General features: G+C 42.1%; 1 protein-coding gene across 6 annotated transcripts in view; it reads left to right on the top strand.

Annotated features, from left to right (window-relative positions):
* The window catches only part of FNDC3B (fibronectin type III domain containing 3B), a 363,538-nt gene that overhangs the window by 332,472 nt on the left and 6,834 nt on the right, over positions 1-24,232 (top strand). For all 6 annotated transcript variants that reach the window (XM_043594896.1, XM_043594895.1, XM_043594893.1 and 3 more), the window contains 2 exons: positions 12,786-12,952; positions 16,334-16,461. In XM_043594896.1, the coding sequence (XP_043450831.1) occupies positions 12,786-12,952; positions 16,334-16,461 (295 nt within the window). The remainder of the gene's footprint in view (positions 1-12,785; positions 12,953-16,333; positions 16,462-24,232) is intronic.

The raw sequence follows: 24,232 nt of genomic DNA, 5'->3' as shown, positions 1-24,232 counted from the left end.
GCCTTCAGTGGAGACCAAGATCAAGGAAAAACAAGCCCCTGCCTCCAGACGCATAGTATCAACCCACAGATGGTCTCAGAACTTTAGTACCATTGGAGAAAAATGCTCTGGGACGTTGGAGGAGGCAGAGACCATCGGGTTGCAAAGATCAGGAATGGCTTTTTGAAACAGGTGATGTTTGAACTGGACTGAAGGACCTGTCAAAGGCAGTAATTTGACTACAGAAGAACAAAAATGATCATCTATTGGAAACTAGTCCTGGTATAGAAAGCACAGAGAAAATGAGGCTGCTTTTGGTAGGTTCATTAGAGGTTAAATGCATCCTCACTCATGGACAAGATCATTCATCTTAACTGTGCTTTGTACCTTTGGATGCGTGTTTGTGGGTTCATTATTTTACTGGCAGGGGATTCCTCGACTAGAGAGGGCTGGCAAGAACACGAATTATGGACTAACAGAAACCCTGGTAAATATTCGAAGCTAGCATTTGGGGAAATTTGCAAACAAGCCTTTGTTTTTCCCTTGGGCTTTTGGCATCCTTTGATGATAGAATCTTCATTAGAGACTGTCTTCTAGTTGTACTGCTTCAGAAAAAGTGAAGTCCAGAAACATTGACGTTGGCAGCAGAATTGGGGGGTTCCTAACTCCTCATGCAGTTGCCTCTACTGTTACCTCCAGAAAGGTGGGGAGAGCGAAGGCTCTGCTCCAAACCAGCTGGGTGCATCCTGCAGCAGCCCTGCCCTTTGTGGGGCATCCGCCTTGGGCGCCTCGTATGGAGAACTGTACAGATGCTCAGAACAAAAGTTCCATGAACACCAACCTGAATGAGTATGAGACATTTTAATATGCCAGACAGAAAACAGTGTAGAATGTAGTAATCAATTTGTGCTATTTTGAAAAAGAAAAAAAAAAGGCCCAAAGTTAGCATTGTTAATCAATAAATGACTTGCCTAAATTTAAATGGCGATTTAAGAAAACCAACCATTAGGAACAGTATTTTTCTTAATTTTATGATCTGGAGTCCAAATTTATCTTTTTTAAATTAGATTTGTCAGTGCTCTCAGAAAGTTATTAAAGTGATGGGAGTATAGAGCATAATAAATTCTCATTCTATTTGTGGAATAATTTTCCTATGATTAAATAGGATGAAACTTGGCCTAATTTGAGTTTGAAGATGACCTTCCTCAGTGTCCTGAAACTGAGCTCTTGTGTCGATTGGCCCCTCAAATCCGAGCCTTTATTTAACTTTGGATCTTGACTCATGAGGACTGGGGAGAAATCATCTGGCTAGGATACATTATAATTCTTGTGATTAGCGTGGTTTTTGTCAGTTCTGGTCTCCTTGTGGTTCTTTAGGACTTGGACCTGGCTTGTCCGTTTGAAAGTATCTTCTTTCAAGGACCAGCTTTTCCATTAAACTTGTTGCCAGAGTGATTTCTAGTCGGGACTTCTGGGAAAAGTATACGTATTCCTTAGCCTATGCACTGATTTCATTAGCCACTAATGAGTTCTTATTATGGATGTGTCAAAAATATTGTGTGTCTTACTTGTGGCCAAGGTGAGAACCAGAGATAGACTTAATTGTGGTTTTAATTTACTTTACTCACCAGCCGTTGTGGGCACTGGAAAGGAGAGCTGGCTATGTGAGTCGGACAGTTGTCCTAGTCAGTATGAAAGTAATGTTACTCTTAAAACATTTTGCAATGGGGGCACCTGGGTGGCTCGGTCAGTTAAGTATCTGACTCTTGATTACAGCTCAGGACATGATCTCACAGTTCATGGGATCAATCCCCACTCCAGGCTCTGCTCTGGAAGCACCGAATCTGCTTGGGATTCTCTCGCTCGCTCTCTCTCTCTCTCTCTCTCTCTCTCCCTCCCTCCCTTCCTCCCTCCCTCCCTCCCTCCCCCACTCCTGCACGCAGGTGCAGGATTGCACATGCTCTCTCAAAATTAATAAACATTTAAAAAATTTTTTGCAACAGAAGCACAATGAAAATTAGTAACTCCATGCTTCGTAATTATAAAATTAAAGAGTTTGATTTGACTGCTAAACTATTGGTCTTTCTTTCTCTTCTCATCCATAAAATAGAGGCTAAACTAGAAGATTGAATGCAGAGTTCCTTCCCACCTTTTTCACCTTAAAGCACTGAATATTTGTATATCATTTGTGAGCTAGATCCATTACAAAAGGGTGTCTCAGCATGTTATCTCTTTTTTCTTCACATTCTAGTCTCTGCTTTTGACAAATAAGTAAAAAGAAAGATGCTAACTTTCTTTATTAGAGCAACCACTTAATGTCTCACACCCCTAAACCCCTAAGGTTTTACATCTACAATGTGCTGGTTTATTATATTTGTTTATATAGCCCTCAATCAAAAAATCTGAAATGAGCCAGAGATATCTAAGTATAATGTTGAGCCAAAAATATATTTTCAAACGTCCTAAAGCACACTTCTATTTGTTGAACACCTACAAAGCACCAAGCACTGAGAGCTTTTATCTACAGTAGTCTTCTTTTTTAATGTTTATTTTATTTTGAGAGAGAGTATGAGCAAGCTGGAGGGTTTGCAGAGAGAGGGGGGGTGGGGGAGAGAGAATCCCAAGCAGGCTTCCTGCTCAGTGCAGAGCTCGATGCAGGGCTTGATCTCACAACTGTGAGATTATGACCTGAGTCGAAATTGAGTCAGACGCTTAAACAACTGAGCCACCCAAGCGCCACCCTCTACATTATTTAGTTTTTTAATAAAAAAATATTTTCTATGCTGATTGGATTTCTATCAAAGACTTCCACCATCTAGATGAAAAAAAAATGGGTTTTGATAAGTTGATTTAACTCATGATTATTATGATTTTAAGCTTAAAATGAAATGAGCAGAGAATGCTTCTTAGAGATGGTAACAGGTTGAGTGAGTCATAAAGGGGTCCTGATCTTATAATCTCATGCAAAATAGCCTTCAGTTAGAGATGGGTGGTGCAGACTCAGGATGGGGTGGAAACCAAGGATACAACCTCCAAAGCACAGAAATGTGCCCTTGGTTTTTTCTCCAACTAAGTGTCTCTTTCTATTCTGGTTCTTTTACACATGGCTCTTTTTAAGTTTGGAGCTATTTCATGTAAATAGAAGGGATCCCAAAAGGGCATCTTGCCCAAGTCCTGGTCTCAAGGTAAGTCAACCTAGAATTCATCTGGGTCACCTGGACTTGCTACATTGAATATTCTTTTCCCCTTGAATGGCACATTTGTTTTCCATGTGTTCAAGCTTTTGACTCACAAGTCTCCCTTTCCAAGGGCACTGACTACATATTTATGCAGCAGCTTCAAAGCAGTGCTTTATATTTATAGGACTGAGTCTATCCCTAATAGTTAGATTATAATCACTCAATCACAGTTGTTGTTGTTGTTGTTTTCTTGAATTACTATAATGTCCTGAGTCTTTTGAGGTATGTGGCTACCTGTAAGGAACTTATCTGCTGAGAAAATAAGTTAATGGGAAACGAGCAGACAGCACAAGAGATTTTATTTGATTTCAACAGAAAAGCACAAATTATATTAGTTTGGCCGTAGAGTGATGAAGTCTATTATGCTTAGCAAATCTGGGACAGAAGATCCGAATGTCTTTGGTTCCTGTGTATGCAAGAAAAATACACACCCAAAGTAAACATTTTCATAATGCTGCATTAACCTAATACAGGGATTAGAATAACAAGATCAGCTCATGCATTTTAAGATTGTAACGCTGTACTGATGATTTTGAAGATGCATCTGTCTGTGTTATTGAAATGAAACGTTATGTTGCCCTAACAGAATTTGAGTTGATGCTGATTCTCGTCCTGACCCTTATGGGTCCATGTTCTTGATAATTGTACACAGCACCGAGGCGAGGGGAACTTAAGTTCCAGGAATGCATTTATGGCTACTCTGTTGTTCAGGTTTAGTCAGATGGCCAGTGTATTTTAAAGCCAATATATTTCCAGCAAAAGGGGTTGGGAGAGAGGACTCTAATAGAGTGGATCATTACCAGTTGCTCTCCATTGAACTCAGCCCTTGTGCCCGTGACACTTTTCCTTACAGCAGACAAAATTGGAGGGCTTTGTTAATGTGTTCATTGTGACTGACTATTTATTGTTAGAGAGGGACAGAAAGTAATCTACATAATGAATCCCTGAAAAAATACACATTAGGCAACTAATAAAAGTCTCCAGGGTATATGAGCACTATGGGAGAAGTGAACTTTCTTAATGTATGCCTATTGCAGAACAAACCCCTGCTTCTGTTTCTCAGAGCATATTGCTGAATTAAATAGATGTAAGGCAACTAGCTCAGGGCCCACACAGACCCATGGTATTCATTTCCTTTGCTTCTCTGGAATTGTCCTGATACACATGATCACCCTTGTTGGATAAATGACACTTTTATTTATCTTCAGTCACCGGAAGGCAATTGTGGTTCTCCACGGGGGTGTCAAATCTCTTATTTGTAATCCCAGAGTTGTTACTGAGTTTCTAGATGGCTAGAGGCGTATCCCTTAACTTCTTTTTGCCTTAGTTTTTCCCTTTACAAATTGGAACTGATGATGCCTGTCTCCAGTCCCTGACTGATGGGGAAAAAACATTCTCATGTCTCAAAAGAGCCTCAAAAATAAAAAGTACCGCTGGCTTAGTCAGTTTCAGGCTGAAATGTCAGTTATGGGGAGAGGTAAGTGACCGTAAACGAACCATTGGAGATCTTAATGGCACCGTAAGTAAAAAATTGATTACGGGTTTGTTTGCTTTTTTTTCTATTTGAAAATAGAATTTTTATCTACTTGAAACATAAATAAATAGAATGGAGTTGGGTAGCATTTTTCTCAGTATTTTTTCCTAAATCAGATCAGATTGAGACAAGCCCATTAAAATAGAAATAGACAAACAGACATCTGGAAGACTCTGCAAAGAGTATCCTTGAAGATAAGATTCCCTGCAAAGAAAGTAGAAGAATGGGATGTTTCAGGGTTCTCAGGTGGTCTTCATCCTGAGACCCTTTATTTGAAAGTAAATAAATCTCCTTTTTAATATATCAATAACGAAGTACAGTGTGAACAACAAAAGTTGAAAAAAAAGCATTTTCTTTTATTCTGCGTGGAGTCTCATCAGTAGCTGTATGGACATGTTATTTCTTCAAAAAGGAGCATAAAACGAAACCTAACTAAAAAGCGTTGCAGCTGGAGCACTCACAAGCGGATAGGCACATGTGCAGCTGAGAACGTGCAGGGAGGAAAGCAACTGCTTGCGCGTTGGTCTTTCGGAACTCCTTGACACTTGGGTGCTTCGTCTACAAATGGAGATGCTCACCAACATCAAAACCGGTTTAGGAAATGCACCTTCCCTGCCTCAGATGTCCCCACATGATGCCATCTGCTTCCATCTGCTCCTGCGTAGGCATAACAGGACTCGGTGTTCTCGGTAGAGTGAGGACACATACTATCCATTCCTGTTTTGAACATTCTCCATTCCCAAACATGGCTTCAGTAACGTAGGAGATTCTCTCTCACAGACGCACATACATAGTCCATGCAGTCCTGGGAAATTAAGAAAGAATGAAGGCAATGACATGTCATTGTTAAGGAAAATAGCTGTCCTGAGCTTATTAACAGCTGTTGATTTGTGCTATTGTAGGACGGGTTTCAAAATGTGCAGCCTTTAATAGACTAAGTCCATTTTAGGTCAGCAGAGTAGATCGTTTTGAGGAGTTAATATTAATGAGCTGCTGTTAGCCTGTAATGGACCTTGGGATTATAAGGTAGCAGCAACAGATAGTAAACACAAAATCCTTAGTGTCATCTCATTTTGTGCTGCAAATTTAAGTTATGAGCTGTCCAGGGCATTTTTGGATTTTTCTGGGGGGGGGGGGGTGTACAAAACTTTTAAGGAAATTGAGTTTAAAATTAAATTCTTTATATATCATCATTTTACTCTAAAATGATTTAAAATAAATATTCAAAGATGTAACATGTCTGAATTTCTTTCCTCAGTAGCCCGTCAGTGTAAAAAAGTCATCTTTCACAATGTGTTGAAGCCTAGAATACTGAGGTTAAAAGGACAGCCTTCCCCTAGAACTTCTTGAAAACGTCAAGAATCTGCTGTTTTGCCTTCCTAGTGTATAATTAATAAGAAATCGTAGAATTTACTTGTTCCCCTCATTTGGATCTCCTAAAAATCCCTGCCAGGTGAACAAGACATTATTATCCCAAATGTCTGGGAACTCAGCCTGGAGAGTTATCAACTTGTCCAAGTTCATAGCGAAGGCAACAGACTATGCACTGTGGCCAAGGTCTTCGTACGTCTTTTTACCAACCCTGGAGTACTCTGATAGGCCAGCAGAATAAGCAGAATCATTTTGTATTCACAGATATGTAAAACGTTTTCATAAATCAGAGTTAAATTGGCAACATTAAAACCCATGTGTGCTTGTTACCACAGAAGTGTTTAGTTTCAAGACATTACAGTCCACGCCGAAGCAAGTTGGAGGCAGAGCCGTAAAGAATCCATCTCGACTGTAAACTTTCAGTGACCCACCCAACCTTCTGCCTTGTTTATGTTTCCCTTTCCAAGTAAATATTTTTAGTACAAGAGAGCATTTCTTCCCATTTTTTCCTTCCTCTAAGTAAAAATGCCCAAATTCCCATTAATGGGCAGCACTGATAGGCCCCACTGCCCCTGTCTTCATCTGTTGTCAGCGGCAGTTCTCGGCCTGGGTTCATCAGGACGGGATGGATGGTATTCATATGCGCAGCTTTCTCTCTGGTCCAGGAAAGCCTAAGGGAGTATAAGTAAAGAATGCCATTCTGGGGACATCCTTCAGGCTTCTCCAATGTTGAGAAACAAGGTACATCATTCATAAACCTTGGCATTTTGTGATTAGTAACATTAATATTAGTATTAGCACAGGTGCTATGCATTTCATAATGAGTTCTCCCCGCATTATGCCATTTGATTCTCTCACAACAACCTCTGGGGCGGGGGCACTGCAATCATTTTCATTTTACAGAGAAGGGAATAGCTTACCTGGCTATAGAGTCCATGATCAATCACCAGGCTCTTGAACCTAAACTCAACCTCAAGTCTGCGGACTGCAAAGAGTGTTTCTACCCCTTGTCTCTTCAGCTCCTGAGCCAGTGGGGCAGCTGCATGGGTGTTTCCATACCTGTTCTCTTACTTGCTCTTCACAGGAGTCTGGGGTCATTCGGTTGATGCCACCAAAAGCACATGGCCATGGGCAGCAGGGATTGAGCACAGAGTAGAAGACCCCTCAGAGGCAATGCCAGTATAGGCCCACGGTGCCAAGATGACTTTTAAGGAGCTATGATTCCACAGGGGTCCTTGTGGCTACATATGCTTCAGCCTGAACTGATACTAAAACTACTCAGTGATTTTATTGAGCATGTACTATGTTCCAGGAACCACGCCACCTGTTATACATGTTGCATTGCATTGCTGTAGCACTGGAACGTTCACGTAATAATAACAGTGTGAACATTTCAAGTAGATTAACTTACATGGTGGGAGAGCTATGTGTCTAACATAGGCCACAGCAGATGCAGCAGAACATCACAAATTCATACAGACCTATTCCTGCTGGGACATGAGCCAGTGATGGCCGCAGTAACCTGGAGAGAGTCCTGTGTGGCAGGAGTTGAGAGACCTGCTGTCCTCAGGGCACTTTAGCCTGACTTGGACACCGTGTGTTGAACTCTTACCTGGATTCCATGCTGAGCTTTGTACCCACATTTCTGCATTTGACACTTAAAACAACCTAAGAGGCAGATACTGTCCCTGTTTTGCAGATGGGAGAACTGATGCTTAGCAGGGGTGCGTGGTGGGTAAGTAAGGGGCAGAGCTGAGGTTTGCATCCAGTCTTCCTGGGTCCAAGTCCCTGTGCTCCACCACTGCCCACCAACAGGAGGGGGAGAGGGGGACGACTCGGGGAGAAGCCCAGAGTGGTCCAGTTTCTGCTGGCAGCCTAGACCAGGGGAGTGGCCCAGGGCACAGCAGACTCTCCACATAGTGCATCGCTGATTGCCCGGGCCACACTCTCACCTTCGGAAATCAAAGGATTGGGGCTTTGGTGAGAGGTTTTTTTGACCATCTTTCGATGATGTTGACACCCCAGCTGCTCCAGATCCTCCCCATTCCAGGGATATCCCTTTCCCCAGGCTCGGGCAGTGCACACTAAAATAGTATGGATCAGGGCCGCCAAGACAGCAGGACTCCCGTTGGCCTCTAATGGTGACTCTTGTCCCAGGCCCTATGGTACATGAGCACATATGGAGCCCAAATGCTGACGCTGGACTGCCTAAATATAAGAGGGAGGGAGAAGGATCAGAAAAGCTGAAGGGCTACCCTCCTCCTCTTTTCATGGCAAAGACATGCTCTAAGTGCTGAATCCTTGGTTGCAGTGAAATATGTAGCCTTCAGTCATTGTGTCTTAAGACCCATCGCATATATTCCATTCTATCACCAAAGGCCTCTGGCTGACTTATTAATGAATTTTAACATGAGGGTGGATTAAAAAAAAGATTGAGGAAAGAAAAAATTGACTTGGTCTTTGTAAAACAAGTATTTGATGAATACTTTTAATCTCTCCCCGGGTGATTCTGGCCACAGGGCGTTAACCTACGGAGCCTCCTAGAGAGGCCACCGTGCAACTGGCATAAATCACTGGCTCCAAAGGAAGAAGATTCTTTCCTCTCCCGCCTCTTGGAATGATGGAAAATAATGACAGAATTGCGGTAAAAGAGGAACTCCATTCTTTTTGTGTTGGCTTGTGTGCTTATTTTGTCTTGGCTGGCCTTTCTTTGAAACAGAAGCTACCATCGGAATATACAGAAAGAAATTCAGGATCAGTGGCATTTATTTAAGACCTACTCTGTGTAGGGACTGGGGCTGTCAAACTGAATCCCACCCAGATTGGGAAAGACGTTATTCTTGCCCGTCCCCCCCCCCTTCCCCCCACCCTCACGAGGGGTCCCGGGCACAGAAGGTGAGCAGCCTCACTGACCGAGCCCCAAAGCAGATGCCTGGTTTGCAGCCTCTCTCACCACACAGCCAACTTCCTATCCAGGAGAAAAGAGAACAACCTCTGTATTAGACCTGAGTGATATAGATGGTCTCTCAGAAGGAAGAGTGGCCTTTCTTGGTTAAAAGTTCCTAGCATTATAAAATAATCGTGACTGACACCTGCTGAGTGGTTAGTACAGCTCAGGACTGGTCTAAACACTTTGGTTAACCCATTTACACCTGACACCAGTCCTCTGAGGAAGGTTCTAGCATTACCCTTGTTGCACAGAGGAAAACACTGAGGCACCAGGAGGCCAAATAAGTTGCTGGTGGCTCCTAGTCTGCAGGACCTGTTCTGTTTGTGGAACCCACATCGACCAAGAGCATACCAGACGCCCAGGTGGGTGGAGAAGCAGCATACAACCAGTGTTACCTCTGAAAGTCTTCCACATCAAAACTCTCGAAACCCTTGGGATTAGACTCAAAGTGCCAAATTGGCTGTTAACATAAGGTCCTAGTTCCAGAAACCTCAAATGGAGACCTAAGATTTTGTGAAGGATTTTTGGCTTTTGACTGACAAGCTTACTTCCGTGTAGCATTGAACTATAATTTTTTTTTTTTTTTTACTGAGGCATATACTAAATTTCTTTGTTAAAAGCAAAGTAACATGGAATTAGGACTATGTGTAAATGCGTCCCATATTATAAAAAGCATTAATTAGTGCCCAGTCTATCTCCTCCCTTCACCCCACTCTCTCACACTTGCACTTTTTCTTCAAGAAGAAGGAAGGTACGGGAAACCTTTAAAGTGAGAAACGTATGAATTTTTAGACAGTTTGCAGACTTGCTGTCTCTGTCTCTTAATGGCTCCCTGTGGCTCTCAGTCACCATCAGAATGAGCCATGTGGGGAGAAGTCCTCAGGAGGGAGTGGCCCAGCTGTCTTATTTCATTGCTCAGCTCCTTCTGACTTGGACCTGTGTGTCCACCTTAGGACACGGGCCCCAAGAGGACAAGTCACCTCTTCTTCTCTAAGTGCACTAATTATGTGACCTAGGAATTAGCCCCATATTAGCCCCATCCATTTTCATTGATCCCCATACACATTTTGAGAACAAAATTTCCCCCAGAATTTCTTCCCATGCCTTTTCTAAGGGGAGGGAAGCCAGACAAAGCAGGGCAGCAAGCAAGTTGTGATTTATTACTGCCAAAATAGAGGGCTAAATCAAAGGGCCAAACACATGCTTATTCTAGAAAAGGCTGGAGGGACAAAGAACTACCCCTTTCCCTCCTGCACCTGCCTAAGTGCACCCTCACTGAATGCAAGGGGAGTAAACTTAAACCTGAAATCCTCTGGGTGAAAGCCTCCTTTAGAACCTTCAGAGTCACTCTGGCTTTTTTCTAAAAGCAAAGCAAATGCAGCCTTTCTTTTTTCTAAGTAACATTATCCCCAGACTCAAACCAATGCTCTACCGGTGAAATTGTAGATTTCATTGCTAGCACCTGTTTCCACGGTGGCTTCTATAAATTGGGATGCAATGTAAAAAAATTAAAATGCAGTAAAAGGGCAAAACAGTAAATGAAAGAGGAAAAAAAAAAAAAAAAACAGTCCAGAAGCAGATTTTGATGTATTTGAAAATTGATGTGTATGCTCTTAGCCCAATTTAGATTACGCTATCAAATTAGAGCCGTGAATCTGCTTCAGTACCTTCCTCTGGGACTGTGAGTGCTACTGTCCAGATAGATGTATTGACCTTATTTTCAAAGGGAAACAGTCTCCTTAGATCAGGGCATGGCAGGGAAGCTGTACTGTTGGTAGTGAACCTCTCCAAATTCTTTTAAAAACCAGCTCTTAGTGCAAGTTTGTAATGGAAGTGTAACACTTTTTACTCCTTAAACCATGACTTCCATTTTGTGGTATAACTCAGGGCAATTACTCTGGTTAGAGATTCGGGCCCAGGTGAGGCTGAGTTAATGAATAGCTGTTTGCCTCTAGCATTAGCAAGGGTATCTTCATTAAGGTGGTAATGTGTCAAGAGTACTAAATAGGTTGCCATGGTATTTGTGGGTTTCAGCATGGACTCTGGCTTTCCCTGAAATTGAAAATGTTCAGCCCTCAGTAAAAGGTGCTTCCTTACACAGTAAAGCAGAAGGAACATTAAATAGTGAAATGACTAGGGCTCAGGAACTCACTTGTAAAGGCTGATGAATGCGTGGGTGTTTTAAAATAAGGATGGACTCTGACAGGTTTTCTGAAAAAGTAGTTTAAGCTCTAGAACTATCCACAGGGACTGTTCTCTGGCACAGGGAAAGGCTGACCACATACACGGGACCAACTAGCCCACAGGATTAGGTCTTACTCGTCTTTGAATCCACAGAGTGTGGCACACAGCAGATGTTCAAGAAATGTTTGCTAAATGAATTCATAAATTCTGCCTTCCCCTTGAGCTAAATGGGCCTAAGAGTCGAGACATTTTAAATTGTGATCCCATCTGACCGACTTCCAACGGTATCTGAAGACGGCAGATTGTCCTCAGATGCTGTGTCGAACCACTGGAAACTGGGAGAACCGTGGGCCTGTGTAGCAACAAGGTTGTGTGTTGGGTTAACTCATGTAGTGGTTCCCAAAATGTTCCTGGAACAGCAGGCTTCAAAACTGTAATCTACAGGGGCGCCTGGGTGGCGCAGTCGGTTAAGCGTCCGACTTCAGCCAGGTCACGATCTCGCGGCCCGTGAGTTCGAGCCCCGCGTCGGGCTCTGGGCTGGTGGCTCAGAGCCTGAAGCCTGTTTCCGATTCTGTGTCTCCCTCTCTCTGCCCCTCCCCCGTTCATGCTCTGTCTCTGTCCCAAAAATAAATAAATGTTGAAAAAAAAATTTTTAAAAAAAAACACACACAAAAAAAACTGTAATCTACAGAAATTCTGGGTCATTTGGGGGAAGTTATTTCCAAATTTTTACATTTAATTAATAAAAAGACAAATGACAATAGTATGTAGTAGTTCTAGGTAATCCCATTTCATTGTAAAAATACAAATGTTTCAAGACCCTGGGAGAAAAACACTTGTAAGGGCTTTTTTTTTTTTTTTTTTTTTTTTTTTAACATTTATTTTTGAGAGAGAGAAGGAGACACAGAATCCAAAGCAGGTTCCATACTCTGAGCTGTCAGCACAGAGCCTGATGCGGGGCTCAAACACATGAACCATCAGATCATGACCTGAACTGAAGTCGGACACTGAACCGACTGAGCCACCCAGGCACCCCAAAGGTCTTATTTTTTTTTATCTTCATGCCTTCTATGTTTATGTCTCTTAGAAATAATGATTAGCAGAGTACAAAATTATCCTCGTTCAGATAGGAGAAGGCTCCAGAAGCTACCAGTTTAAACTGTCCAGTTCACCTGGGCTGTTTTTCTGTTATTTTGATTAACCTGATAGATGATTCTGAGCCAAGTATTTTTGTTTTCTCCTTTTAAACTGTTTTCTGAAAGCTCTGTAATCGTAAATGTCTTCTTACTAGTTTGGGAAAGGGGCTTTGAAAGCTGTTGCAAAGATAAAGGTTAAAATTTAAGGAATTTTCTAGCCAAAACTCACTTATCTGGAAAATATGGGTAAAGGGGACATCGTATTTCTCAGGTGCCCAGTTAACATGAACTTCATCGCCTCTATAGGATAGAGTAGGAGGTAAGTTAACAGTGACGATTTCTTGTCACTAATAAAAGTTCAGATGGCTAATGGTCTCTGCTCCTTCCTCTAGGTTTATTTCCATCTACAGAGGACCCAGCCACACCTATAAGGTCCAGAGACTGACGGAATTCACGTGCTACTCCTTCAGAATCCAGGCGGCAAGCGAGGCTGGGGAAGGGCCCTTCTCAGAAACCTACACTTTCAGCACAACCAAGAGCGTCCCCCCCACCATCAAAGGTCTGTAGGCCATGAGTTTCTGGCAGGCTCTTCTATGAGAGTAAGGAAATGTTGGACCTGGAGTAGGAGGCTCTGTTCTGACCTAAAATGTACTCTCTTAATATTTCTAGTATCAACAACATAGAATCAAAACAACTTTTTGAAAGAGAAGGCTGAGGAATGGGTTCTCTGAGGAATCGCTAAGGCCTTTCCTCAGGTCTGTATAAATGTCTACTGCAAATAATGTAGTGGCCTCATCCCTGCAGAGGATGGGACAGAGAAAAGGAACACACCCCAGTGGCACACTTGGGGTTAGAAATGAGGGTGGACCCCAGTGTGGGTAGCACTTGTGACCATTTACCACAGAGGGTTTGACAGTCTCCCTTCCCAGAGACTGGCAGGAGGAGCAGAGGTTGGCCTCCGTCTTCAGATGGCTGTGGTGCCTGGAGGCTAGAGACTGACCCAGGCAATTCACCAGCCTGTCCCCCCCGCCACTGTGGAGAGGTCCTTTGGAAGGGTGTTCTCACCAACTTGAGCATTTGTCTTGAGGTTTGCCAGTGACTAGTTTACTCTGTCCCTTCACGGGCACGGAGAGTGAGCAAAAGCCACTCTGCCCAGGCTCTCCCTCCATGGGATGTAGTGAGCGCTCGACTCCCGTTTCCAGCCACGGAGTTCTGCCTTGCGCCCATCTGACTTGCAAGATGACAGGGCAGATGATGTCTGGCTCAGCCCTCCCACCCAGCCGCTCACGGCCTCCTCAGCCTTGCCCTTCATTCGCCAATAGGGTGATTCTCATGGAGGTCCCTGCTGCCCAGGATGACCTGAGGCTGCCGGACAGACGGGCAGCTTACCTGAACCAGGTTTTACACGGGTAAAGTGAGTCGCTATATCGTTTAGGTGGCTAGGGGGATGAGCACGACCTGTGCAAAAAGTTCCTTCATATGTGTGGCCCCGGGAGCAAGGCCGTTGGATTCACTGCTTCCACATGGAGGAGCTGTGTCGGCTACCACCAGGGTAGGGTCCGTTACTGAGGATAAGAGACCTCAGGGCCTGGGTCAAGGCCTGGCTTGGATTCTGTGAAGGTTTCCTGTAGCTCTTTCGAGGGTACTTTATGGTAGCTACCTTCTCCCTGGCTTCCCTGCTCCTCAGCAGTCCAGAAGTTCTTTGGCAATGGCTTTTTCACGTGACTAAGAAACTAGTATAAATGGATGCAAGGCCTTGCTGGGTCACGTGGGTAGTAAATGCCCCAGCCCCTTGGTGGCATTTTGCCTGTCAGCTGTAACAGAAGATTCCTGAACACACTGGGTTTAATAGATTTGTTGTGACGAGGAACATTTACCAACCTTTACCAACTAGCAAATGGCCTGCGTCTTTTTTTTTTTTTTTAATTTTCTTTTTTTTTAAGGTTTATTCATTTTTGAGAAACCAACTGTGAGCGGGGGAGGAGCAGAGAGAAAGGGAGACACAGAATCCGAAACAGGCTCCAGGCTCCGAGCTGTCAGCACAGAGCCCGATGTGGGGCTCGAACTCACTGACCATGAGATCGTGACCTGAGCTGAAGTCGGACGCTTAACCGACTGAGCCACCCAGGTGTCCTGTCAAGGGTCTTTCTGCCACTAATTTTGCCTCTCAACATGTTTGTTGGTGGAGATTCATTTTGTGGACAATGGAATACTAAATTGATAGCACTTGAATTTCATGGTACATTTTCTACAGAAGGACAGGCTCCTCACACTGCCGCATGGTCAGATCTTCTTCCTCTTCCTCTTCGGTTCAGGAAATTGTTACCTTAGCTGGAGAACTGTTTGGTCCTCCAAATATTATCTATCTATCTATCTATCGATATCTAGATAGATATCGATAGATAGATAGATAGATATCTATAGATAGATAGATAGATAGATATAATATAATAAGCTGGAGGGGCGCCTGGGTGGCTCAGTCGGTTAAGCGTCCGACTTCGGCTCAGGTCACGATCTCGCAGTATGTGAGTTCGAGCCCCGCGTCGGGCTCTGTGCTGACTGCTCAGAGCCTGGAGCCTGTTTCAGATTCTGTGTCTCCCTCTCTCTGGCTCTCCCCCGTTCATGCTCTGTCTCTCTCTGTCTCAAAAATAAATAAACGTTAAAAAAAAAAATTAAAAAAATAATAATAATATAATAAGCTGGAGAGCCTTATTTTTTCCATAAATTAATTAGGGTTTTAGCCAATTAATTGCAACTCATTTTTGAGAAAGCCTTTATTTTTCTGAAACAGTACTATACAGATGCAAATAGAAACAGCTACCTCTAAAGAATTAATTTCATGTAATTACAAATTAAAGAATAAGGGGGTTCAGAGAGGAGTTATGTGTTCTAGTTATAACGTAGAAAAATATCAGATATTGAATTAAGCTGTAGAGAGATAGCATAGGCTATAAGAAAATATTTTAAAATTCTGTAACATTCTACATGCTTTACTACAAACTAATGTAATTTTCCTTTAGGCCAGAATTAGGAATCCAGTAGGTGAAAAATGTACTAAAAAATATATACAAATATGAGATAACTTTTACGGGCTTTCTCACAATGCTGACCATTCTCTGGGACTTAAGCTCACATGTCACCCGCTCCTCAAACCTTCCCCCTGGAACTCGCTCACATTTTATTTCTCTTTGTATTTGTCTCAAACCTTGCTCTTCCCTTCCCTCAACTAGGTCTTAATTCCCAAGGTTTATAGTCCATGTTTTGAATTCTCCAAAGTACCCAGCTCAGGGCCTAATCCTACAACGTGTTCAATAGCTGTTTGAAAAAGAACAAAAATGCAATCCAGGCTAAGCCGTTTTTTGTGTTTTTTTTAACGTGTTTTATTTTTTATTTTTTTTAATTTACATCCAAATTAGCATATAGTGCAGCAGTGATTTCAGGAGTAGATTCCTTAGTGTCCCTTACCCATTTAGCCCATCCCCCCTCCAAAACCCCTCCAGTAACCCTCTGTTTGTTCTCCATATTTATGAGTCTCTTCTGTTTTGTCCCCCTCCCTGTTTTTATATTATTTTTGTTTCCCTTCCTTATGTTCATCTGTTTTGTCTCTTAAAGTCCTCATATGAGTGAAGTCATATGATTTTTGTCTTTGTCTGACTAATTTGACTTTGCGTAATACCCTCCAGCCCCATCCACGTAGTTGCAAATGGAGGCTGAGCAGTTTTTAATAGGATAATAAGCAAAGGAGTTTTCATCAATGGCTTGCTAGTCATGGAGGATCTTTTCTTTATAAAGGGTTCCCCGCAGGTCTTGGAGGAGGTTGGGCCAATAAACCCCCCTCTCAGAGCAGACACTAAGCACTCTCCCGCTCCAGTATTACCAAAATGTTGACTGTTACTGTGATTTTGGATTTTGAGCTTGGATCTGTGGATCTGTATTTCAGCACCTCGAGTCACACAGTTGGAAGGAAATTCATGTGAAATTTTATGGGAGACGGTACCACCGATGAAAGGTGACCCTGTCAACTACATTCTGCAGGTATTGGTTGGAAGAGAATCTGAGTACAAACAGGTAAGAACCGGCGTGCATGACATGTGTGCAGCTTCTCAGTCTAAGCCTCTACCTCTAGCCTTGAAAGATTCAGTGACTGGTGAGCCGGGGTTTTCTTACAGCCAATCATAGAAACTGCCTAGTGTATACCCATTTATATAAGCCCTAGTTTCCATTTTGTCTGTGGAGGCATTAAATTTTCAGTTCTCAAGCATGACCTTACAAAGAATATTAAATTCTGTATTTGTATTTGATATCGGCAGTGATGTTTACAAATGTCAAAATCGGTATGCAATGAAAACCCAAGTGCCAATGGCTTTACTACAGAGGGAGAGTAGTTTCAACCTACCTGCTGAAGCCTGTGTTCTGTCTGCCTTTTTTATAGAAGTTAGAAGGATAAAGTGCATGACTTAGCAGCTCTTGAGGCCTGTGATTCAGCAACTCGAGGTCACTGTTTGTCACCCTTAAATGTGCAATCACCTAGGAATCTGTTAAAATGCAAATTCTGATTCACTAGTCTGGGGGGAGGTTTCCAGCTCCCACGTGATGCTGGTCCATGAACCATAACTTGAGTTAGCAAGGCTTATACAGATCACCTGATAAACCCATGCAAGAGAGAATGTAATTGGAATATAACTGATAAAGAATTTGGTTTTATTATTTTTCATAATGTTTTTTGATCCTTTGTTCTTTCACAACTGTACATGATCAGTCACTGGTACTGATACCACCAGCAGATACTGATGATTCAGATCATCTGTAGATGATTCAGATACTCCATCGGTTTCCGTAATGTTTCCAGGAACTTAATAACTGTTTTTGTGAAATCAGGATATGATCCCATTACTCTGAGGAGAGGTGAAGCCCATTCCTTCCCAGAGCTTTTAATGCAGGCATGCGTGTATATCAAACTTAGAAACTTGAAGATAAATGTCACCTGTCTTCTAAAACATTGGCCTAATTGTAAGACCCCTCTGTTCAGTTCTTGAGGCTCCAGATACACAAAGCAGGTAGAAAGTAATTTGATTCAGAACTTTTGCTAAATTACTGGCTAATATTCCTTATACAATAATGAAGAATACTTGCAAGTGTGTAAGATGATCAGAGAAAATTTTGGTGCACTTCATGTACTTTGTTAATATGAAGAATCAGATAAAAGGATGAGCCCCATTTTGCAAAAAACTATGACATTTACTAGTAAGTATGGATTAACCTCAGTGGATGATATAATTAAGGTTTCCATTATTCCTCTTTAAGAGCAAAACACTAGAAAACAGAGAGGAAAACACTGTTGTATCATTTCACTTTCCAATCTCATTCTTTACAGCATATCTCATTTCAGACTAAATAATTTTCTGTGTTGGTTTGAGCTCACCAGATAGATAGGATTGGTTGCAGGGTTTCAGCTCAGATAGAGGGCAGAGGGCTTTTCCCTCTTAACTGCAGTCATCTTAACTCCAGCAGCACTGTCCTGTTCCATAGCAGTGAAAGATGAAATGATACCGAATTTCACAGCGTATCATTTAACACTTAAGAATGATTTGTTTCCCAACGGTACCTTCATTGCATGTTTGTCCTTGTTATTTTAAAAACATTGTATTTCCCGTACCATGCTTTTGCACCTGTTCTTAGAAAAATGTTCTGCTGCTTAAAAGAGGGATTGCTGTTTTACATTGAGAAGGCAGCATTATTTGATCAAGATCAATACATCGCAAGCATTGCTAAAACATGGGTAAATCAATGCAGTAATTTAGATTTTATCAGCAATGTGGCTGTTTCTAATCTGCTATTTGTTTGGGGTTCCTGGCTGACCCAGTTGGAAGAGCATGCAATTCGATTTCAGGGTCGTGAGTTCGAGCCCCACGTGGGGTGTAGAGATTATTTAAAAATAAAATCTTTAACAGGGGTGGCTCATTCAGTTAAGTGACCAACTCTTGATCTCCGCTCTGGTCGTGATCTCACGGCTGTGTGTTCCACTCAACACACTCATTGGGCTCTGCACTGGTCATGAAGCCTACATATATATGTAAAATTAAAAAAACATTGTTTTTAAATCTGCTATTTGTTTAATGTTATATATTTAGACCCATGGATTATTTATAAATCCTAATAGGATATGCAGTCACATGTGTAGAACTCAGAATACATTTCTTATTGTAGTTATAAGCGAGTTTCTTGTTGAAAATATATGAAAACATCGTACTTTAGGGCAGGCTCAGTAGATAGGGATTAGCATTCTTCACATAACCATGTGTTTACTACATTTACCAAGAAATGATTAAGGTGGGCCGTGGTGCGTTAAAAGCCACGGTTGAGTCAGGGACAATTTGTACTGCAGTTTTTTGGGGTTTTTTTTTTGTTTTTTTTTTTTTTTTTTGCTTCTCCCTGTTCAATAAGCATTAACTTAAACATGATGTTTTGAGTACTTCATTCAGTTTTTCTGGACATGAAATAGGAAATGAAACCTATTTATATTATGGGTGCAGAGTAATGGTTAAAATAATTGTGCTCCGGAGATAACAGGCTTTGAATACATAGAAGCAAAGCAAAAGAAAAGGGGAGGTAATTCTCGCCGAGCATACACCACGGCAGAGCTCCGTGCTCTTAGGGAGCACTCTGGATACCTCAATCCCAGCACTAACCAGACAGGATCTATGAATGTATGGGCTTGTGTTACTCCTTGTTATTTCTCAGTACTGGCACGTAGTTAGGCACTCAGTAAATGTTTCTTGCCTGCGTGAAAGAGGCAGTTTCAAAGGAACGGTGTTATTTATACTCAGGGTAGTAGTAAGAGTAAGCTTCAGCATGGGGTGGATTTAGAAGGTTTGTAACTTAGGTGAAAAAATCACCTGTGACAGGAGAGTGTCTTTCTGCTTCCCGGGCTTATCTTATACAGGCAAATATGGCAAACACCAAGGCTTTTTCTGATGTTTCACTTGAAACATTGATTTTAACTTTGCCTTGGTTCTGGCTTATTAGCTTTCTTTTGTTCAGCCACCAAGATAGGAGGTGAGCAGTTGGTTGTAATTATGAATGGTCTCTTAAAGGAGTAAATCCTCACCTAAAATTTTACTCTATATTGGAACGCATACATACATTGATTTGGCTTTCCTGCCATTAATAAACATGCCAAGCACAAGTTTTTTCAAAGAAGCTTAAAACTTCTTGTCAGACAGTATTAATTACAAAGCATTCTGGAAAGGAATGAAAATTATATGTATATGCAGGTGACTGATTTTTTTTTGCACAAGATATAACATAGTTTGATACCTGTATAAGAATGTAAAGCAAGATGATGCATATTCATACCCCAGAAGTATGAAAAATTTTTACCAAATTTTATATAATTTTTACACGAAAAATTTTTAAGTTTGTTTATTTATTTTGAGAAAGAGAGCATACAGGGATGGGGCAGAAAGAGAAGGAGAGAGAGAGAATCCCAAGCAGGCTCTGTACTGTCAGCATGATGCAAAGCCAGACTTGGGGCTTGAACTCACAAACCATGAGATCATGACCTGAGCTGAAATTAAGAGTCGGATGAGCCACCCAGGAGCCCCTAAAAAAATATTTCATGAAGAGGACCAAAGAGTACCAAACTGTAACACATTGCTACATGTTAGGGAAAAATTTGTGACAAATCATTAATATTCTTGGTGCTCAGATTTGTTGCATCAAGTAAACCTTTAAAGCATCTCAAAATTTGTGGACCTTTACGTTTAATTTGGTGGCATCTCTGAATAAATTTTCATTTTATATCATGTTTTAGAATGTAGTGTTGGGACTTAACATTGGTTCTTCATGGCATCACAGCAGGTACTGTGAGGAAAGAGCTGCTCTTAAGGCAACATTTGAAAGTCTTAGAGCCTACATATTTTTTAATGGCTTTCAATTCAGTTCCCTAACACAGCTCTTTATTTTTGCCTGAATAAAGGATCAAATCCAAAGCAAAATAATAAATCAACATGGGGACATTTAAAAGCCATCACTTATTTTACGGATTAACTTTTTTAGATTTACAGGCTCCTTTAAGTATCTGATGGAGGCCACCAGAAAAATGCTCACACATCCACGTAAAAATTCATGAGACAAGTTTTTATTCTGTTCAGCGAAGTCCAGGTTTAGGACCCTGGTTTATTGAGAAACTGTTAGGTACTTTGTACCGTGAGAGAGCCGACATAGAACAGAAGAGCGTGGGCAGTGCTCTCAGAGCTTAGACGCCATTGGGGTGAGAACAGCAGACCCCCAAGAGGCAGTTCAGCAACAGTACCCTTACCTGTCCTCTTCAGCTCAGGGACAACGGCGCCTGCCCAGCACTGCACCCTCTACAAAGGAGGCTTGCAGGTCGGTGGGTTCCCTCTTGAGCTGGAGGGTATCCCACAGTCGTGTGATAGTAGAATTAATTCACTTCACTGAGCCTCGGCCACTTTGTTATAAAAGTAGGGCCTCTAAACCTCTAACTGGGGGCCACTGTGAGCTTCAGGCCCTTCAGTAATGAGAACGCTCTACGTAAGTGACACTGCCGTGCAGCTCTGCCCCCCTTTGCAGTTCTTGAGAGGGGCAGTATGTATTAGTAAAGAGACCCAAGCATTGGCCCAGGTGCAGACCTCCAGGGATCCTCCCCCAGAGACTCTCCGGGATCAAGGAATCCAACTGCAGAGCATGTTGTTCTGAATTCACGGGCGCAGGTTGTTCATTTCAGTTATCTGAATATTACTTTCGGTCCTCCTGTTTGGAATAAAGGTCAAAATTACTTTAAGATCTATTGTACATCAAACCAAGAACAGAAATAGTCTTGATAAAAATAATATTGCTTCTATACTTATTGAGATATTATGATTGGTTACTTCAATAAAGACCATCTTAAATGGAGCTATGCCTTTTAAATTGGGTTCAGGCAGGAGGAAAAACCCATAATGGTGCCCCTGTCAAAATGAATGAAAATAAAGGGACACGAGGCCTGCCATCCTGATGCAGAGAGCTGTGCAGTCCCAGGAAAAGTCACTTCAGTGGAGGCACAGCTGTGTGACGGATAGGACGAACTTGTGGTTTTGTGATCCCCTGGCTGTGACTGTTTGCACAAAAACAAATCAGTTATCTCCAGCCTCAGGAACCAGAGTCCTCAGGAAATGGGGTGTTGGAATTGTTTTAATTTTTCCTTAGCTAAGAATCCAAAAGTCGGGGCACCTGGCTGGCTCAGTCGGTTAGAGTATGCAACTCTTGATCTCAGGGCTGTGAGTTCAAACCCCATGTTGGGTGTGGAGCCTACTTAAAAATAAAATATAAAATAAGAATCCAAAAGGCCTAATAAGCATCGTTGACTATTTCTAAAATATATTAGAAACTATAGTTTCTATTAATGCACTAAAAACAACTTACTGTTAATGATAACATTTTTTACAATGATGGCTGCACCTGTACTGAAAATTCTTTTCTGTTGCCTATGTGGTTTGTGTGTCTAATACTTAATGTTTCCTTGTTTCTGCTAATTCTCCCCTCTTTTCAAACAGTGTGGTGTAAGAATATCTGCTCTTGAGTATTTGAAAGTTCTAATTAGAGAACCATTCACTGAGTATCAACTTAGTTGAGGCTATCCATGGTGCTGGCTGCTGTGGATAATGGAACACAGTCCCACACTCAATATGTTTACCATATTTTTTAAAAGATTTTTGAGTTGGCAATGCTTGAAAAGGGGGGGAGCTGTTCCAATTAAAACACCAAGAATGGCTAAAAGAAAAACATTTACAAATTAAGGCCTAAGTTTTAATTGGATTCGTCATTAAGGAAGTTCCCTTCGATTAGACATTCATTTTTCCTTCACTAAAGCTTTTTGCCAAATGGTATGAGAAAAGTAGCATTCCTTTGCTTTCTAAAAACATTTTCAGAGATCTTCATTCCAGAAAGTTAGAGTTGAGAAGAGCCATCAAAATGAATATATGAAGTCTCTGTTCAGGATTCCATGAATTGGGTTCCTAAGAAATGAAATCTACTTTTGGGCCAGCTTTCTTCCAAAGCTCTAGCTGTGCAAATTCTGGAAGCCATAGAATTCATTTAGATAAATAGAAGTGAACATTTATATCCAGTTTCCAAAAGTCTCAAAAACATCTGTGGGGATAGGTTATTAACTGGTTTCCTTCAACGAGGTCATTGTTTAAAGGCAGAAATTAAGAGGCCACAGCACAGAAATGCTGCCCAAGCCTTTGCTTGGCACAGACTGAGTGGGGGAATTGCCGTCCATACAGCATAAAGGAAAGGCAGTGTTTTCCTCCAGAGGCAGCAGGAACCAGGATGGGGTGATCTGGGAGGGGTTTAATGGAAACACCAGACAGAGAGTGGGGCTGTCTGGGAAGACCGAGTCAGGCCATGAGAGCTGGACCTCATGGCAGACTGTAGTCATTAGATGAGGAGTAAAGCAGAGGGCAGGTGGTGGCATCTCTACCAGAGGGAATGGCACAGGCAGAGCTGGGGTGGTTCCAATGGTGAGCAGAGGTATTTGACTTAGGAGTGGGCTCTCATCTTTGCAAGGAATCCTTAAGAAATGAACAGCCTTTCTGAAGATCCTCGCTTGCTTTATCTCTAAGCAGGAGGATTAAACTGGATAAAGTTGGCTTACCTTCCGCAGCGTGTTCTCGCAAAGCATTCTTCACATACAGTTTCTCTTTAACCCTCAGCCCCCCTTAGAGTTAGGTTAGGTACTGTTACTATCCCCATGTTAAAGGTGAGGAAATTAAGGCTCAAAGCTGTTCGGTTGCCTAAGTTCACAAACCTAGAAAGTAACGGAGCGAGCATTTAGACCTGGGATCCTGGTTCCAGTCCCTGTGCTTGAGAAGGGAAGGCCCACTTGCCTCCCAGTTCCCCAGGTTGCACAGAGGAGAAGAGCTCCAACAGCTACAGTCTTTCGACCTGTGTGTGGTAAGTGCCAACAGATACTTCAGGAGGAGCGGCCTCTTCAATAAAACAGATCTAGCAGGCAATTTTACAGCTAAGCTGTATGACAGCTTCTCTCCAATTCAGTAAACATCCCAGTGCTAACTTCTCACCACAGAATCAGAATGGCTTGTTTACTGGGATGTTGCAGATAAGAAACCAGAGCTGGGTGGCAAGTGTGGAAGGACCTTCTTTATCAAACTGGTCCCGTGGGTTGTAAATCATTCCCTCCAGGAATGGTCTCCATAGTTTCCAAGAAAAGGCTTTTCTCAGAAAATACCAACTTGAGCATTTAGATGTAGGAGATTAAATCTCAATTAAGAAAGTAAAGAACATTACAGTTAAAAGATTTCTTTAATGAAAAACATGTACACCATTTGTTTCCTTGAGACCACCCACATGTTGGGAAATAATTCATAGACAGTTCCATCAGGGTGTAGTTGGAACTCCTGAAGAGCTGGCAGTGTGTGGGTTGGGGCAGTCACCATGACAACAAGCTCCTCTTAAACCATCATTTAACTAAATCATCACTGGAGCAGTGAGAGACCTCTCCCTCAGTGGTCTCTTAGTACCAGACAGGGGCGCTCTTCTTACAGCCCTTTCATACCTGGTTGCTCCAAACCAGTTCTGTCTATGACTCCAGTTGCTAATGCTCTTGCTACAGTCTTTAAAGAAATAAGGTAAGTAACTCACCAAGGGGAACATGCTTAAAATCTTTTTTTTTTTTTTAGTTTTTTTTAATGTTAATTTATTTTTGAGAGAGAGAGAGAGAGAGAGAGAGAGAGAGACAGAGGGTGAGCTGGGGAAGGGGCAGAGAGAGGGAGACACAGAATCTGAAGCAGGCTCCAGGCTCTGAGCTGTCAGCACA

Source organism: Prionailurus bengalensis, chromosome C2 (genome assembly GCF_016509475.1).
Source record: "Prionailurus bengalensis isolate Pbe53 chromosome C2, Fcat_Pben_1.1_paternal_pri, whole genome shotgun sequence".
Classification (NCBI taxonomy): domain Eukaryota; kingdom Metazoa; phylum Chordata; class Mammalia; order Carnivora; family Felidae; genus Prionailurus; species Prionailurus bengalensis.
This window is presented reverse-complemented; position numbering and strand designations above follow the sequence as displayed.